This window comes from Nipponia nippon, unplaced genomic scaffold (genome assembly GCF_047370975.1).
Source record: "Nipponia nippon isolate SJK-2023a ecotype South Korea unplaced genomic scaffold, ASM4737097v1 scaffold_24, whole genome shotgun sequence".
Lineage (NCBI taxonomy): Eukaryota > Metazoa > Chordata > Aves > Pelecaniformes > Threskiornithidae > Nipponia > Nipponia nippon.
This window is the reverse complement of record NW_028262341.1, coordinates 7,304,002-7,323,048: the sequence shown is the minus strand read 5'-3', so window position 1 is coordinate 7,323,048 and position 19,047 is coordinate 7,304,002. Positions and strand designations below refer to the sequence as shown.

The window sequence follows — 19,047 nt, the reverse complement described above, 5'->3', positions numbered from 1 at the left end:
AGGTAAAGCTGGCAAACCGACCCTGAGGCACCAACACCCTTCGGTACAAGGTGACGCGCACGGAGCGCGCAGGACGGTGTGTTTCCCGACGCCCGCAGGTACGCTGGCTAACTTTTCCAAGGCCGGGGCCGCCCGTCACCGGGCTCCCCGCAAGCCCCGGGGCCCCGCGGGCCTCGGCGGGGGCGGGCAGCCAGCCGGAGCCCCCCGTTGCACCCTTACTTCTACCAAAGTCCGCTGCGGCGCTGACGGCCCCGCTCCGCCGCCCGCTCCCGCCGCCCCTCAGGCGCCGCCGCCCCGCCCCAACCGCCGCCGCCGAGCGACCACAGTGACGTCGCACGCCGGCCCCGCCCCTCACCGGGGGCTCCGCCCCGTCGGGCCAATGGGCGCGACGCGGCTGCGCGCGGCGGAGCCGGCGGCGGCGGGATGGCCGTAGCGGCCGGTGGTGGCGGCGGCGGCGGCGGCAGCGGCGGCGGCTGAGGGGCGCGTAAGATGGCGGAGCTGCGGGAAGGGGAGCGGTACGGCGTGTCCTGCGGGGGAGAGGCGCCCAACCTGACGGTGCTGCACGTCAAGCTGACCGAGACCGCCCTGCGGACGCTGGAGAGCTACCAGGGCTGCAAGGTGAGGGGCGGGGGGCGCGGCCGGTCGCCGGGCTCTGCGGGTTTGCACCGGGGCGGGGGCTGTCGCGGTTTCGGCGGCCGCACCTTCAGCCTCGACCGACCCCCACCCGCCTTCCCGTCTGCCGCGGGGTCCCTCCCGCAGTATCCGCCGTGGCGGGTGTGCAGGTGGCGGCGGACCCGCCGGGCAGGGCCGGGTGCCCACTCGTGCTCCCTGGGCTCCTCGGGACGCAGCCCTCCCGGTGGCAGGCGGCCCGCGGCGGACGGGTCCGAAGCGCCCGGTGGAAGTCGGCGGTTGTTGCATGTTCTCCGCGCTGTGACACTTGGTCAACTTTCAGCGGCGCTTCGGCGTGCCTGCTGGCTAAAATTAGTGAATTTATCATTATACGTCATTTATACAAGCGTTTGCCAAGCGCCGCTGTGCTGTCACGGCGGGCGAAGCAGCCCTGCAGGTGGGCAGCGGCAGGGATTTCTGCGGGGCTGCAAAAGGCTCGAAGCCAGCGTGCGTCCGTGCCGTGTTTAAAAGTGACTCAGGTATTTGATATTTGCAGTCGCAGCCGCGTTTCGTGATGCCGGGATCCTTGCAGGTAATCTAAAGTCATTAATTCAGGACGAACGGGTTCTGTGCTCTGGAGAAAGGATGCCCTCCCACAGCCGGTGGGATGCAGGTGGGACACGCGTCTGGGATCGGAGCGCTTCCCTCGTGATGGGAGCCGAGCGTCGAGGAGCTTCGCTCCTCGCCTTGGGTATTTCACACTGTGGCGGGGAGCGGAGATCCCAAAAGGTTGCGCACACCTTGTGGAAGTGTGATATGTGATGTCGCCGTTTGAAATCGGACACTTCTGCATGTTCAAACACATGACAAGTTGGAAATTGTGCTGACTGTAATAAAACTGCCTTCTTCACTGCAGGTAAATACATCTTGGAAGAGGTTTAATTATTTCTGATTTATGAAACAACTTGGGTAAATTATTTACCTGTGTTTTTTTTCTAAACCAGGATCAATTTCCAAGTTAATGTAATCTTGCATGAAAAATGAGTAATACATGCCTAATCATCAGGATATTCCAAACTGAATAAAGAGCTATTTGTGGTCATTATGATCAAGAAAATAATTGAAATTCTTTTCCCTATTTCGCTATTTCTTCTTCTCCCTAACTGTAAACGAGACTCCAGCTCTTCCTGCAGGTCTGCTTTCCGTAATCTGGTCCTGCTGGAGTTTGAATGTGCCATTTGAGCAGTGGCAAGTGGAAGAATAGTGGAACATAAAAACTTCAAGTTTTGTTATTCTAGGTTCTGGAATTTCTGGGTTTAGAAAGGGTCATCTTTTAAACATTTCAACCAAATCACACATTTCTAACTTCTGCACTGGTGGAAAGACTCCTGTGGCACTCTTCAGGAAGTGATCCTCAGAGTTATCTATTGCAGATGCTTTTTGGTTTGTTTTATTAACATTTGACAAGAGTATCAGTGTCAGGGGGAGGAATGAGGGAGGGAGAAGCTATCTCTTTCTGTTGCCTCCGTGTTAAATAGGTCTGGTTGTGATGTGCTAGCTCACACATCTGTCCAGTGCCAGAGGAGGAGAGGACTGATGGTCTGTAGCTGGTGATACCTTTCTTCTCGCTCGCTTAGTGCTCAGCTACATTGCTGATCCATTTCAGTTCTGATTGTGCAACTGAAAAATTTGCAATGAAGGCTTAAAACCAGCATTCCTGAGAACTGGGGAATGCAGTAAAGGGAAGGAAGGTAACCTACAGCTCTTCTGCTGCCTCTGTTCTGTGCTGGAAGATCTTATCCGTGTAACACAAGTAATATCGCAGAAAGTGTGTGGAGGTGAGAAATCAGGATAACCCTCTGATGACCTACTTATCCCGTCACCTGTAGAACCTAGGCAGCATGTAATCAGGCTCTGTATACTTAATTGCTTAACGTTCAAATTTAAACAGTCTGCATAAAGAATGAAGCACTTGCTCCTTGTTGTTACCTCTGCTAAGGATTTTCTTAGTTGGCATGACAGTTAAAGAAAACTCAAAAGACTCTTAAATTCTTACATTAAAAACACCTAACTTCACTTCCACCTTCAGAAATACAGAATAGAGATTGTATCTCTTCAGCAGGCCTGATCTCTGCAGCTTAGTATAGGTGAGGACAAATCCTGATTCCCTACTCTGTGCTCCATCATTATGGCCTAGGGTAGACTGGATTGAGATGATGAAGGACATTCTTCTTGCCTAGGTTTCCTTCAACAATATTGAGCAGCATGCTTTAAGATCCTTGAGCATCATCTGTGGCAGTATTAATTTAAAGCATGGCTCAGGTTTTTTAAATCAAGTTGTATTTAGCAGGGAGTAGTATTTTGGCTTTAGTTTGGTTAAGTGCCGTGTGTTGCCCTCAGAGGCCAGAGTTGCAGCTGCTCTGCAGGAGAGAGCGGCGAGAAGCGTGGGATGACTTGCCCTGGTGCGGTACCTAAGGCCCATGTGCAGGCAGGATGTCTGGGGTCCTGCTCTAAAAGCAAGGCTGAGCGGTCCCTGCCCACCCTGGGCAGAGCTGCGCCTGCCAGTGGGACCACACTCCAGGGCTCAGCTGCTCTGGCATCTCGCTGCTGCCAGACACAGCTTTGTTGGCACCGGTGCGTCACCTCCCTCCATCCCTTGTATTGCCCTCTGGGGCTTTTTTGAACCAATTTATTTAGTTGTGAGGTTCTTTTATTTCTTTTTGCACACTGGTTTAGTGCTGGATGGAGAAGCGTGAGAGCTGAGGCAATGGGAGGGCACAGAGAGCACGTGGCTAGGATAAGCAGTGGGAGCAGAACCTCCCTTTTTCAGTGGCAGCTAACTGATTAGATTAGCTCAAGTTATAGCATGCAACTCCACCCTCTGTGCAGAAACTTAGCCCAACAAAAAAACCAAAAATCACTTTTTGCTGTCTTAGCTGTAAAGTTGGCTTACTACATGATCCTCAGAAGCAGTATAAAGAGAACAGGCTAAAGAGAAATGGAGTTGTTTTATCTTGGTGCACATGGAGCCTCTCACCTGGCTTGGCTACAGCACATAATTTCACTCTTGGTGGTGGTGGCCTGACCTAATCTGCTGACTACTCTGAAGCAGATTGGAGAATACTGCATTGAGTAGTGTCTGCAGAGCAGCAGGGACAGGGCTGTGTTCAAATGATGTGCCTTTTTGCAGAATTAATGTCTATCTACAGTCATGTTTCAGCTGTGCTTCTCCAGGTAAAAGCAGCTGGAGGTGTATATTTTATTCTGCATGCTGTTAAAGCAAAGGTTTTGGCCTATAAAATCTGAGCTTTTCAAAGCAAAGGGTAATTGTGACTTTTAGGAATTTGTTTTACATTTAAGTTTTTATTCTTCAAACAGTCATTGGGATGTTCCAGCTGCAGAGCTGCTGAGTCAGTAAACATATGAAATGTGATCTTTGCCTGATGTTCCCCTGCTCTATGCAATTGAAATGGAGCCATGGGGCTCTGCCATATTTCATTTCCTAGGTTCAAATTTTCCCATGGCTTGTATCTGCCTCAGATGTCCAGGGTTTGGGCTGGAGGTTAGGGAACTCATTTGTTTGAAAGGTTTGGCCTTTTAGGGAGCTCTGGCAGGGTCCTGCTGGGAATGAGGATGTGCTTCTGCTCACAGGTAGGGCAGATGTCTTAGGTTTTGCTTTTTTGCTTTTGAGGTCAGCTATAAGGTGGACACCTTGTTAGTCTTTTTTTCAAAACTGTAGCTTGCATGTCCCCACAGCTGTGCTGGAGTTAGATTAAGGTGAATAAGGATGGACTCTGGCACCTGCGGTGCGGAGATGCTACCCTAGAGGAGCAGCTGCGGAGTTAACAATGTGGGACTTGGCTGGAGGGGGAACTAAAGGTGATGACACAAGAAAACTGGGAAGATGAGCCTTAGGAAAAGAGAAAAGCAGACTGGGGTTAACTGAGAGTGATGGAGAAGACTGGGAGCAAGGATTATTATGAGCTCTTGAGTGGGCAGCCAAAGGCTGAGGTCAGCTCGTTATTGTCTCTCCCATCTCCCAGGGAAAGGGAATGGGGTGAATCGAGCTAGCAGTGAGCAAAAGTATGGCTGAAGAGGTTGAGGGAAGAGATTGAAGATCATCCTAGGAACAGGAGTGTGCAGGAGCATCTGGCTCCTGCAGGGCACTTCCAGAGCCTACAGTGGAGCTGGGAGAGCCCAAGTCATTCCATTTTGCCGTCAGCACTTAAATGAAAATCTGCCACTAGCATGTTTGCCACCAATATCCAAACTGCAGAGGAGTGATGTTCATTTCTGTGCAAAAGAAGGGATGTGCCTATGTGACATCTTTGTGGTTTTGCCTTCATGTTGCCAGCTTAAAAATAGTGATGGAAAGTTGATAGTAAGTTGTATGTCTATTTTTGTTTTATTTCTTGAAATCTTAAGATTGCATGTGTCTTAACATATGATGTAACTGATAATGCAGAGTTAATCGATTCAAGCAATGCGAGCATTCATTATAAATGCATTTTCATCAATGACTGGTTGATTGCAAGCTCTTTTGAACCTGTTTTCTTATGGCAGCAAGGACTGGGTGATGTCACTCTGCGTGTTTTTGTGTTGTCGCTAACTTCTGAGTCTGATTTCAAACAAGTCTGTTAGTGGGGAAAAAAAATCTTAATCCCTACAGTTTCTTTGGGGTAGCTGGGTGGTAGCTGTAGTCCTTCCAGTGGTATTGATTCACTGCCTTCCTGCAGAATTCCTACCTCATCTAGCGCACAGGACTGTGCCCTGGATAAATCAGAGGTCTGGTATGAAGTGACTAAGATGTGTATCCTGTTTCAGATGTCAGAAGGTTGTGGCTGATGAGACACAGGACTGCAGGGAGAACTTATGGCAGTTAAACACTGTCCTAGCAGATGTGATGGCTTGATCATAGTGCCTTGCCTGCACTCTGCACAGGTGATCACTAGAGACACAGCTGAACTGAACGTCCAGAGTGAAATTTTGAGATGGCTTGAACTGATTTGAGGTTTCATGACTCCTGAAAGGGGAAGTCCTGTTCCACTTTTTTCCATTGGAGAAAACTACCCGTTTAACTATATTTTGGGAATGTTCTAGGTTAGCGAGTTGAAGGAGGTTACAGAAGAGACCCACAAGTGCTGGAGGGAACCAGGTAGAGAAAGGAGCCAGGCCTTCCTCTTTCAGGCACTGTGGGCTGTTGAGCAGTTGATGGCCATGCAGCAAGAAAACAACTTTGTTTTCCAATACAGCTAAGTAGATCTATTTGTCAGCTTCCCTAGGAAGGGCAGTCCCACCTTTTGAGCCAACATCTCCACTGCTTCCCCTCTCCTAAGTCTGTTCCTGTCTGGCCCCAGGGCTGCAACATCAATGCTGTGAAAGCATCCAGGAGATGGGGCGAGCTGATGAGATGCACCAGGGAGGCCCATTCCCCTCTGCACGTGCACACTGCTTCTGCTTACCTTATCCCAGTGCTGGTGCTGGCAGTCTGGTTTTGGCATCAGATGGTTGAGTGCTCACTTTGGCAGCATCCCTCGTGTAGACTGCAGCTGCTGTACGCTGGTCATGGGTGCAGTGAAGAGAACCAGGTGCTACAGGTCAGAATGTCAAGTGCCAACGAGTGTCGGTGAAAATCAGAACTTGGATTTTTCACAGCTGACACCCGAAACTACCAGGTAACGCAGATTGTAATAGTCTCTTTCTGTTACTGCTTGTAAAGTGGTGGTAATGCCTGCTTGTGGCAAATAAGAGGATAAATGCACCGGTATTTGTGAAGTACTCTTGGTGTAATGATGAGTGCTGTGTCTCTATATAGTAACCAGGTCGTGGAGCTGTGTGCTAAGGTTTTTTAAATGTTTTGGGTTTTCCTGCTTACTGAGTACTGTCCAGATCGTAGAAGACGTTGTATGTCTAAAAAAAACCCCACCAACAAAGCAATGTAACTTGAAGACTAATCAGCATGGATACACCAAAGGAGGCTACATTCCTGTTGTATCTCCATATCCATGTATCAAAATGGTTCTGCCACCTCACAACATGGTTATTTCAATATATAACACATTTGGAGGTCAGAGTTGGCAATCTGAACTTCATTAAGTGCAGCCTGGCTGGCTGCTTCAGTTCCTCAGTCGCTGCAGCCATTTGGAAGCATGATGTGGCTGATGCGCTCGCTGGAGTACGTACATAAGGAGGGATCCTCCATGGCAGCAATATACTGTCTATAGTAATTTAATGGACTTTATCAGTGCAGGTAGTCTTTCATTCCAGATGGTTTTTCTTCTCCTTGGGAGGAGACCTCTGTAATTCCTCAGCATAAGTTGTGCTGATGCACAGCCATGCTCTGAATTGACAAATAACTCTTTTGGGCTCAGTGGGCAGCTGTAAGCCCTGAGGCAGGGAAGGGAAGCTGCCAAAAGGAGGAGGAGGGGATCGGGGAAATCCTTAGGCTGACATTGCTAGAGAGCACCAGTATCTTATCCTAGCCTCCTTCTACATAATACATAGCTCTTTAAAAATTATGGAAGCATATGAAAAATTTTATTATACATTACGATCTCTAATGTGCTGATACGAAGGCATCTTCTGCTCACTCTGAGTCAACGTGCCTGAAAAACAGTAGATAATTAGCTTCATATACAAGGGTGGTGCCTTATAAATATCTGAGTTATTTGCAGTGTGCCATGTGTGTCCACAGATCTTGAGTCTTCTGAGCAGACACAGTCCCTGCCCAAAGACTATTAAGCAAAATAGTGAACCTGGAGAAGACAATCCAGCTAGTTCTTGAGGTTTTGGCCTCCAAATTAGAGATTTAAGACCTGAATGTCACAGCTCCTCTAGCTAATTTTTTTTAAGCAGTCCTGTGGAGGAGAACTTGTTCCTTATCTTAAATAAAAGCTTCACATGCAAATAAAGAGTAATGACTTAAGTGAAGTGTGCTTGGAGCTGTTTGTAGCTTGGTTTTCAGCTGAGTTGGCGCCTGATTATTCCTACTCTTTAGAGAGGCAATGTACATGCTGCTCCAGCTGTTTCGGGCGCTAACAATTTTTCCAGGATCACTTCCTTGGATTAACTAGATGGGACTCTGGAGTTTATGCCCCAGGTGTGGGATCATAGGATTTTCAAGTCTGTGCTGTTCCAGAAGTTTTGGGCTGAACGGGCCAAACTGGCGAGGGCAGATTAGGAGGAGGGGTCAGCTCACACGTTAGGTGAGAGGTGATGCTGGTCAGATTGGCAACGGAGGAACGATGTGCAGAAATGGGTCTGGGTTAGTGGTGCCTCTTCAGCAGGGAAACACATCCACCTCTGATTTCCCAGATGTCAGTCCTGGAACCAGTTTTACTTAACGTATTCAGCAATGGCCTGGAGAAGATATTGAGATGTCAAAGCTTGGAAGTGATACTTGGGTTTTTCAGGTGATCAGAAAGTGATGCTGAGGAGCTCTGGAAAGACCTCAGCAATCTGGATTGGTGGCAAAAAAAGTGGCATATGGTTTTCACCATAGGTAATGTAACATGTAGGAGAAAAATAAGCTCTGCATGACATGAAACTTGGAATAGGCAGTTGCAGCTACAAAATGAGAGATCTTGGAGTTGCAATTTCCAGTCGTCAGAAAGCATTTGTTCAGTGTGGATCAGCAGCCAGAAAATCTAACAGGGAGCTGGGCACCATCTGGGACGGCATTAAGGGTGATGTAAAGGGTCCCTTTGGCACTGTGTAAAACCCACATTTCAAGTCCCCTGTGCAAGCCTGGTTTATGAGGGATGCAAGGGAGGAGAGCTGTCCTCTGCTCGTTCTCTCCAGCTGTAGCATCTGCCATGCAAGAAGAGACCATGGAGGCTGGGGTTCTCCACTGGGGAGTTGAAGGATACAGGGCTGCAGCTTGGGGAATCATAGGTGATGTGATGGTAGAGCTGATACTGCTTGTATCTTGCAATACTGGAGTGAGAGGGCACTTGATGGAACCAGCAGATAAAGGTAAAGCAGGTGGGTCTGTTCACTTGTTTGATGGTGGACTACTGCACCTTGCTGTCATAGGAGGCTGGGGGCAGGCAATATCAGCGGGTTCAGGCAGGGACTAGGCCAATTCGTGGACAAGTGTGTGAATGGATGCAGAACAGGGCTAACGGGGGATGCACGCTCTAACACTCCTAACAAGGGTGGGTGGTGGGGAAGTACGAGGGGAATAGGCACAGGAAAGTGGTGGGACTTCTGGGCTCCAGCAGGGAGCCGCTTCTCCAAAACTTCGTGCTCTGCTGCAAGAAAAGAAACACAGGAAAACTGGATGATCCTGGGGAAGCAGAGGGAAGGGGGGTTTGGAGAGGCAGTTCCCACATCTGTGCCTGAAGCCTGAGGTCCGCGTGGTGGCTGTTCAAAGCAGTGGGCTCATTGGACACAGGGGGGTGACAGAAGGTTTGGCTGGAGGGCCAAGGTCCCCTGCCTCTGTCCCCACCGCAGCAGCCTGCTGCTCCAGACCACCTGCCAGTAGGTAGGTGAGACCTTTCTGCTTGATGCCCTGCTAAATTTGGGGGTTTTTTTAATGGCATGTCCTTGTGCTGTAGTAGAGGAGGTGGCTGGTGAAGCCCGCATGGTTTCTCTGGATCAAAAATCAGCTTGTGTCAAATTCTGTGAGCCACTAGAAGAAGGTGATGGCTGCTGCATGGTTGTACGCAATCATGACATCGCCTGTCTGGCTTGGTGTTTTATGATGTGCCTTCATACGTTTATTTCCATGTAGAGCGTTAAACTTCATTCTGGAAAACCTCAGACAAAGGTTAGGATTCATAACTGTGTGCTGAACTTTGCATATGTAACCCACTGCATTTTTTAAATGAGTTTACTTGTATGTGCTGGATAAGCAGATAGGTATGTTAATAATGTCGGCTCACCTCTAAAACTTTCTGGCTTTAAGTTGGAGGGTTTGTGGACCAGACAAATTTGCAGCAAGCCATTTCAGGGCTTAAGGTTGTAGGTGTTGTTGGCTGCTCTGTAACTTGAGATGGTGTATAAGCCTCCGATTGTGGAAAAACAAGCATAGCCATTTTTAAAGACCCTGCCACCAATTCATGTGGTAATTCCAACTCTCCAGTGGTATTATTTCTGCCTGAGTCACTCTCCAGGATTTTTTGGTGTCGGGTGCTGCTCAGAGGTGATGTTGAGCACTAGTGAGGCTCAGCTTAGTCGCACACTCCTGCTGCCTGCCTGCTGATGGCTCCAGCACTCACTGGCACCCGCATGAACAGCATCAGTTCATTGCCAAGCCCAGCATGGGGAGTTTTCTGCTGGATGAGTGAGATGGATTTTATTGCGAAAGGGTGAGACAAGCGCAAGTGAAGGAGGAGGAACCTGTGGCTGAAGGGAGGAGGTGACAGGAGGTGGACCTACCTCACCTTTCCAGTGATGCTGAGTCCTGAATGCTCCTGAATGGCACCTAAATTTTAAGTCCATAACCACTTGCTTTTGCTGGAGTAAAGTCTGTATTCATTAGGATGTCATCCTTTGGTGCAGCCTGTTTAGTGTAAGTGTTTGCAGTGGGCTGGCAAACTCCCTGTAACACCCTGTGGACAAAGCCTAGCAAATAGAGCTAGTCAGCATAGCTGTCCTATGTTTTTGTGTCCAGCAGCATAATTTCAGGATTCAGTAAAGCTGAGCAAAGTCAGCATTGCTGCTAAAATGGAATATTCTTATCAGTGGGCTCCTGCTGGCACTGGTGGTGTTGCTGTTTAGGCTGCGTCGAGGAGCAGATCTGACAAGAAGGCAGCTTGTGACAAAGAAAAGTAGTTTCCAACTAGCAAGCTCCTTGATTTTACACACCCCACCTCCCCCCAACATTTGCAAGAAGCAGTGCTGCCATCCTTGCAGGTCAGGAACAGGCTGCGCTTGGTGCCATGAAGTTATAGAAACAAGGCATAGGTGGCATTTGTTATTTTTGGCCATATTGCCCATTTCCCTTGGCAGATATGTAGCTGAAGAAGTGAGGAGAGTTTGGGGGAGCTTGAAATTTTTTTGGAGCCAGTTTGATTGTACTGAATATCTTTTTGTCTTTAAGACATGTGCTAGCTGAGGTTAATTGGCTTAAGTTAAGAGTGTAAGAGCAGAAGAGGGGTGCTATCCCCTGCCTTCCTGAGGACAGCTGGGCTGTGTGCACTGCTGGGAGCAGCACAAAAGGTGCTGTGGTGGGAGACTCCATTTCCAGTGTTGCAAGTGCTCCTGGCAGTACTGGTGCATGCGTGGGGGTTCGGGCAAAGAGCAGCTTACCTGTGACAGTGGGAAGCAACGGGGTCCTGAGCGTTGTCCTTATGAGGAAAGCCATCGTTATCAAGACGTTTCGAGTAGGCAGGTTGCCTGTGTTCATCACGCAACTTGAGCTGATACCCAGAACTCAAGTACATGTAAAAATAGTGTCATTGAATAGTCTCTTCAGAAATGAAGCCAATCCCAATCTGCATGTGACCGGGACAGCAGGGAAGGGTTTGGGAGGGGGAAAACATGCCATTTTGGATTCTCACGTTCAGTGGTACATTGAGCAGAGGAGGGGTTGTTTTTCCTTTCCATGCTAGCAAATATCGTTGTACAACTTCTAGCATTTTCTCAGACTCCCCATGGTGCCTTAGTGTCCTTGCTGAGTGCTATAAAGTATCAGCTCTCGGGCTTCTCAACGCCAAGTGGAGGAAACCCTGGGTGCTGCAAGGAGCCCAGCCCTGCTGCCAGAGCCCTGGCCGCTGCTGCCCGCTGGGGTCTGCATCATGGTATGGGCGCGAGGAGCCCTCCAGTTTGCTGTGAGCGCATCCACCTTCTCTTTCTGCAGCAAAATAACTCCTGCCAGAGCATGGAGGTTTGTCATTTTGCTTACATTCTACTTATTCTCTTTCTCTCATAGGATCGTGTTTCTTCTCAACCTTCAATTCAGTTTCAAGGATCCCAAGGGGTGAGTATTTTGTAATCTTGCTATATTGGAAAATGAATGCAGTGTAGATTAACCTCTTTCACTTATTTAAAAAAAAAAACAACACCATTCCTACAGACATTCTTAAGATCTGCTTAATGCCAGATATGTTTCATTGTATATTTACTTAAGAGTTGTAGCTGAAAGTGGAAGAGAATCATACTTCAGCTATGCTTCTTTTTTGTCTTGCTTTTGTCACCTTTTAGCCTAAATTTGAAAGCAATGGGAATAACTTGTAAGTCATAACTGAGCAGTGCAAATTTAATATTTTAGAATGGACTTTAAGTGGTTGGTTTCAAGGTGCGAAGCAGAACTGCAGTTTTGAGGGGTGGGGTTTTGTATACCACAGACTACTGATGGTTCTTGACCCTCTTCTGAAACTCTACTAAAGCAGAATATTTCAAGCCTGTTGAAGAGTTGAAGGAAGATATGAGGAAATGTGGCCTCCTAAAGGCCACAGGTCCTCTTAAACAATCAGTCAGTGGTGCTAATTGGAGAACTAAAGCTGAAGGTAAAATTAAACACAGGCTATGATCTCTAAGTAGAATGATTTAAGATTTTGGGTTTAATATTTAAACTTTAAGGGATGGCTAAAGACTCATTTTTAAAGACTGAACAATGCATTGTGCCTTTTATGCCATTAGCCTTAATTCAGATCCACTAACGGATCCAGTTTTCCATGTAGCTGTGCGGTGCTTGTGTAGAGGTAGCTGGGGAGGGATGACAGAAGGATAGGTAAGGTCTTTATGCTGGTGTGAGGAGGTTCTCCTGCCCACAGGTATGACACTACAGTCCTGATCCAGCATCACTTTGGCTGAAGGGTACCCACATGCTGCAAGAATCGTATCTATAACAAAGCTACTTGTACAGACAGAAGTGTCTTAACACTGCACTTGTAAGAAAATCCTTTCTCATTATAGCTTATTCACAATTTAAACTATACTGGCAAATATTTAAACTATACTGGTAAAAGAATTCCCTTTCTAGAATGAATAACCATCTTAGTTAAGAGAGTCAGCCAAAATAGCTATACCAGGAGAGAGTGGCTGGGAGCACAGATTGATTTGAATTTGTGCTGCCATCAAGAGGCAAATCGTACTTGCTAATTTGGCTGGGAGGTAATCCAGTAAAATGGACCGGTCAGCTGCACTGATCGGCTTCCTGACCCACTGGCTGTGGCGGCAGGCATGCCAGCATGGCAAGGGATAGAGCAGGAGCTGAGTTCAAAATAAGCTCTTGGAGTATAAATAATTAACCTAGCTGTTAGCATGAAGTTCTGCAAGTAGTATGCTGTGAAAGAAAAATTACCAGCATGCTTTATCTACCCTGCACCCTCTCTGCAGAAGTTCACGTGCTGCTTTCTGCCATGTTCTCTAGTAGCAGCTTTAAAGCAGTAGTATGTGAGGTTTGAGATGTTACTAGGTTGGGGGAGACTTTCTCAGCTGTAAAAAATCTAGGGGTTTTATCAAAAGCTGTCAAAATCTGGGGGTCACAAGACTGCTGAAGAGCCAGATGTTTACTTACAATGGTGTCTCCGTTGTTTCTATTAACAAGTTAATCCAGGTATGTGCTTTTTCATTATGAAACTCAACAATAAGGTCTGCTCCCATGCTCTATGAGATGGAGACATCTGCAGGCACTTTACTGCTTGATGCAGAAGCAATAATCTCTTACGGTAATTTTCAAATCTGTCCATAATTAAGGAAATGCAAACTAAGGAATTTATTGCAGGAGATTTCTAGATCCTAAGTCTCTGCAATAGGGAGAGAAATTTAAGGTCATTAAGGCAGATGGTACGTTAAAACAGGACATTTAATGCTGTACATACAGTGGGAGGGAAATGGTTAGATCGTTATTTCTGTATATTGTGGAACCATGTTCCGAGTGTTTCCAGAGTACACAAATTGCATGGCAGAGGACTGACCTGGCCCTTTGAAAGGCCGCCTTTCCTCTTCTGGACTGGTTTCAAGGTGGAGGTCTCTGGAGTGAAGAGCACTCAAGGTGCGTTCGTCAGTGCCAAGGCTACCTTGGCTTTCATCAGTTACATGTTACCTACGACAGCGAGATGTTTCCTTCGATGCTGCTGAAAACAAATAGTGATTTTATTTGTCTCTTGAGAGTACTTCTTCTGCAATTCAGGCAACTAACTCCCAGCTGAGGATAAAATACTAGCATTAAAAAAAAGGCACCCTCAATATTCCATCTCTATTTACACACATTCTAGTCCCAGTCCTCTGCGAATGATGGGAAGGGCTGGAACAGAGAAATAAAAAGAGCTTTCTGGCTTGGGGTGGTCTAGAGTTGTGTTGTATGAGAGAATTGAGAAAAGGAGCCTTATGCTAGAAGAGGTGAGGGATGAGCTTTAATTTCATGTATATGTTTAACAAGAAGCTAGGATTGGTGTCAAAGGGGTTCTGCAGTCTCTTTGCCAAAAAAAAAGCAAACAATTTTTTTCTGTGGCACAGTGGAGTTGCTCTGCAGGGATCTGAAAAGCGTTGGAAGTATATAGATGGTCTCAGAAGGCACAAAAGCAAATCCAGTGATGCAGTAAGATGGTTTGCATTTGATATGATAATAAATCATCTGTACATGCTGCATAGTTAGCCTCTAGATGCTCTTCAGTAAAAGAGCCACTAAAACAGCACTGGAACAGTTTGCACAAAACGCAGCTAAGAACTCTGTGATTTGTGAATTAGTAAAATATCTGTGATTGTTAAAACAAACTTTTGCACCAAAGCACACCTAGCAGGGAGAACTTTTCCTCCTGGAACAGCTTAGTCCCAGACAGGCTGGATGATAATGTCTGCTGGAGTCTGAGGTAGCTGGAGGATGCAGAAGGACTGCAAGAAATGGATCATTATGGTGATACAGGTTAATTTTTAAGAAATACCTTGTAACTAAACATTTTGGAGTACACCCAGGCAATCTGGAGAATGTAGCAGCTGTGCTGTGCTAGATACAATAGCCCTGAGGAATGTGAATATTGGCAATTGACTTGTAATGCAGTAGGGATACGCTGAAAGAAAAAAGTCTGTTTATAGTCCAATGTACTTCCCGTAGTGATAACAAGTTTAAACAAACTCACTTCCCTTGCTATGGCTTCCCTCCTGTATTTTTAACTTTCTTTGCTGCATCCTGCAACTTGCAAATACATTTCTTATATAGAGATAAAATTGCGAAGCACGTGTCGTACCCGCAGCTGGCGACGTCCTTGATCTCTGCTGCGATGCCCGTGCCTCCAACTGCTGTGGGGGCAGCCACCGCGATCTCACCCACCTCCCGTGAGCACAGAAAACCAGTCGCCTGTTTGGGGGAATTGAGCAGCATGATGAATCCTCTGGCTTCAGTTTAGGGACAGTCGTTGCCTGCCTTGCTCTCTGGCCTCATGCAAACCTTTGGTCCTCACACCAGAGGAAGGTGCAGCAGTGTGGGTGTTGGGGACAGTGGTTGCAGTTCCCCAGTGAGGAGCTTTTCTGCAGCAGGTTGGTGACAGATTCCTGCTTGGTGGCAATGAAATCAGCATGGTGCCCAGCGCTTGGGTTCAAACAGGTAAATTGCATGGATTTGGGGGAGCAAATATGAAGCTCTTAGAAAAAAGGCCAGAGAGAAAAAAGGAAGGAGAGGGGGGAGAACACTGAAACTAAAAGAAAGTCTTCTGCCTTAAGGTTATCCACTTGTCTACAGGTCATTGTAATCAGTAAAATGTATACATTTGAAATGTTTTTTTATGTAGTAAAATATTTAAATTTTTTTGCAAGGCAACCATTTGTAGTCACATTATTTCCGTAGAAAGGCATCTTAATTTCCTGTTTTGAAAGGGACATAGGCCACTTATGTTCTGTAGTGTAGCTACAACAAAGGAGGAGGAAGTTTAGTACTTGAAGGAAACATCATTTTGCAAAAAGATTGCTAGTATTAAAATGAAAACAAAAGAAATCAGCGCTGAGATTTTTCTCATGTTTAAGAGCAGTTTTTTTGAGTTTCAAATTGGTCAGGTAGGTTTCTGGAGCACTTTTGTCTCCTTGAAGGTGCAGGCTCTCCTTGAAGAAGCAAAATTTTAAGCTTGGGAGCAAGCTTACCTGGGCAGAAGCCACTGTAGCAAAGATCCAGATGATGCTGTGGCAAAAATTGTCCTTCTTGGGATTTGTAAAGTGGAAGTTAGATGAATCGCGGCAGAATGTCCCTGCTGAGCCGAGTAGTGCCCTTTCCCAGTAGCAGGGGTTTGCCTCTTGGCAAATAAAGCATTGCTCTAAAGAACCTGTGAATAAACTTCAGCTTAGAAAATGCATTAATTAGAACTGTCTCTCAAAAAAATAGTAGAAGCCTAACTTTGAGGGCCCTGCAACTGTTAATTTTTAAATCCTTTAATCCTGTTGTAGAGACTTATGGCATGAGCTGGGCACTGGTGTTGATGCCTGCACGGGGCAGGAAGCAGATTCCAGCTCAGGCTTGTGAGCTGCCAAATCTTGTCCTTAAAAGTAGGGCTTTGGGGGAAAACCGCTGGTGAGATGGTAAGGCGGGAATGATTCTGAGAAGAGACAAAGGAGAGAGAGGACTTCAAACACGTCTGCTGAGTGAAAGCACCTAAAAATACTGTGGTTATGTCAACCTGATGACATGATGCTGTACTGTGGAAGAATAAGAGGAGAGAGTGGGTAGATGTGTTGAGAAAGGGAAGAGATTAAGTGACTCAGGCTTGGAGAGGAAAATACATCTGGCCTGAATTGAGGGTACTACAACAGCACGCAGTATCAACACAAATGTTGGAAAAGAGGAGGACAGAAGTGACAAAAAGCTACAAGCCAGAGAAACTGGAGTGAGTCCACACAGGAGCTTCAGGAGAAAATTATGAAAACTGCTCTTATGAGACACAATGAGGATGATATGTCAGAGTGAGAGTGTAATGCTAGATCCAGAAATCAGTTACCAAGAGGAAGGGATTAAAGTCAAGGGTCTGAGTTGTTCTAGTGGATATTCTCTGTTACTAAATCCATTAGATGTAGAATTTAAAATGACATTTTCAAGTAGGCTGCAGAGGGTCAAGAGTGCTTGACATTCATCCTGAAGTGCTCCAGCTTGGCTGGTGGTGACAGTGGGGCCAGGTCAGACCACAGCACTCCACTCCACGTGCATGTCAGACTGGTGTGCTGGTGCATGCTGAAGGGACTGCAGCCATGGGTTTTGCTGGGAAAACTCCCCCTGCAGAGGGGTGAAAGGCGGGAGGCAGAAACAGGGTACTCGTGTGCCACAAAGCACACTTCTGTTGATACCTTCATCTGTCTGGCTTTCCCCAGGTCGCACAGCTGCTTGATGTGAGCTTGCCAGAGTTCGTCCAAGTTTAAGTTTTGCCTTTTTTTTCCACTTAAATGTGGAAGCTCATTTTCATTTGAGAAGATTTAATAGTGCTCTCTGCATCCTTTTATTTCCAAACAGCTTGCAGTAAGAAAACTTCACCATTTTAACCTGAAGTCTCAAATTTCAAAAGCATAAAAACTTTAAAATTTAACCTCTACAGAATGTCTGTTCTTCCACTTTTGTTTTCTGTATCCTGTGCTAAGACTTTTTTTTTTTTTTAATTCAAGCGTGTATAGATAAATAGGTTTGGTATCCTTACTGTCCTGTGCACTTCTATGCTTACACTTCTCTTTGCCGTCTGGTGCTAAATCTAACTGCCACAAAGCACTTGTTGGTTTGTGTGATGCTCCAGGTAAGGAGGACCCTTCTGCAAATGCCATCACTGTGCATTTGCTGTGGTGATGTTGTTAGTGAAGATGGCCTAGAGGAAAACTTTTTTGTTTGTTTGTTTGTTAAATTTCTTCTGTAGTTTTCTGCAAGGCTAGCTCTCCACATCCCTGCGGGGCTGGCACAGTCAAGTGCCCTGGCTGGCCTGGGGGAAGCAGCAGGAACATGCTCGTGGATCCAGGCTTCTTGCTGGCAGCCACCTGTTAGGTTGGCTTCACTGTGTTTTAAGAGCACACCTTGTCATATTAAACTGACACTAGTGTTGTTAAAGTCTCTCCTAATATTTGTGTCCTAAAAAGTCATGTCAGTACTGGAGATTCATGCACTTGAAAGCAGGAGGTCCCTTGTCCCATCATCCACTACATTGCTCAGGTGAAAAATCTGCCAGTGAGGGAAGATTCTGGGGGTTGATTAAATTTGTCTTTGAGTTGTATGCAAACATAGATGAAATTATTTTCTTTATGGAAACTTAGAGCAGAGGCAGAAAGAGCAAGGTTCCTGCAGCTGCCATCAATTAAGAATGATCTGCTCAGCCACTCCTGTCTTTTTAGTGTGGATCTAGAAAATAGCTTTTCTACATCTCCATTAGCCTAGAGAGATGCATTTGACATTAATGGTAATACTTCCTGCACACTTCTGTTAAAATAGTGCAAATTCTGTAGGCTAAACAAGCAATTACTCAGTTTCCAGAACTGGAAAATAACTCCTCTGCAGTGGCTTCTGACACCACTTTTCTCACGCACCACCTATGACAAAGTCTATTAATCCGTGGATTCACTAAAGACAGGGGTTTTTTTGGGTTTTTTTTGTTTTTTTTTTAATTATTTTTTTTCCTAAACAGGAAAGGAGGAGGGTGATGGTACAGGTGGTGAAGCGGTGTGAGAAGGCAGCTGGAAGTGGAGAGGAAATGTAAAAGGGAAGGGTTTGAAACAAAAAGCTGGTCAATACAGAGCAGAAAATTTGGTCAAACCTGGTGGGGAAAACTGTTGAGTGTTCACCTGTCTATGTCTTAGGTGCATCTTAGCTTGTTTTTTTTTCCCCTTCAGTGCCTGCATTCTCCTGGTACTGTTTCCTGGCCGTGCAGGAGAAGCACGTACGTGTGGTACAGATTGCATCAAGGGGATGCTAAGACTTTTAGGCATGAGTAGGCGTTATTTACTGCTTTGTAAATCCTCATCCATCACAACTTATCTGTGTTATCTTGTGAAACAGAGCGGTGATATTCTTCAAGTGTTCATCAGTTGTGGGCTTAGCTAGAAGGTAGCAGCTAAGACAGGCATGAGGACCTGAGCTGGGTGTTAGCTGAAGCTGGGTCAGTCGCCTGAAGGCTGCTGAGCAGTGAAGCGGCAGAGGGAAGAGCAGTGAGGGCTGCACGTGTTAGGTGGGATGTATGGGGGAGCTGGCACAAGGCTTAGCACAGCTGCCTGTGTGGATACGTCTTCTGGTGGTGGAGAGAATATTTTGCATGACGGGCTTCTCTCATAAATGAGGAAAGAAGTATGTGCAAGGATAAATGTGTTTGGGCATGTGAGAAGAAAAACTATGCCCTACTTTTCCATGCTAGTACGTATTCTGGGAAATACATAGGCTGTGGACTTGCCAACACAGACCTGTTAGTTAACATGCTTGAAGTTGGTCAATATTAGGAGAAAGATGCATGGTTCACTTTATTAGGATGGTGCCTAAACCAGGGGAAGAGATTGTTGTGAACTGTGCTCATATACACCTGCTTTTAAGGTGGCCTCTTCCCTTGT

General features: G+C 46.5%; 1 protein-coding gene and 1 long non-coding RNA gene across 5 annotated transcripts in view; one reads left to right on the top strand and one right to left on the bottom strand.

Annotated features, from left to right (window-relative positions):
• Window positions 1-397: 397 nt before the first annotated feature.
• ELL2 (elongation factor for RNA polymerase II 2) overlaps window positions 398-19,047 on the top strand; it is a 44,353-nt gene continuing 25,703 nt past the window's right edge. For 2 of the 4 annotated variants that reach the window (XM_087761425.1, XM_087761424.1), the window contains exons 1-2: window positions 398-618; window positions 11,486-11,533. In XM_087761425.1, coding sequence (XP_087617551.1) covers window positions 490-618; window positions 11,486-11,533 — 177 coding nt within the window. In that variant the 5' untranslated portion in view covers window positions 398-489. Of the gene's footprint in view, window positions 619-11,485; window positions 11,534-14,974; window positions 15,101-19,047 lie in introns of those variants that run through there. The other 2 variants (XM_087761427.1, XM_087761428.1) reach the window with 2 other exon arrangements.
• Window positions 6,073-11,465, bottom strand: LOC148055320 (uncharacterized). The gene is made up of 3 exons (XR_015705596.1): window positions 10,864-11,465; window positions 9,991-10,176; window positions 6,073-7,968 (listed from the first exon to the last, which is right to left on the bottom strand). It is a non-coding gene; the product is annotated as an uncharacterized LOC148055320 (long non-coding RNA).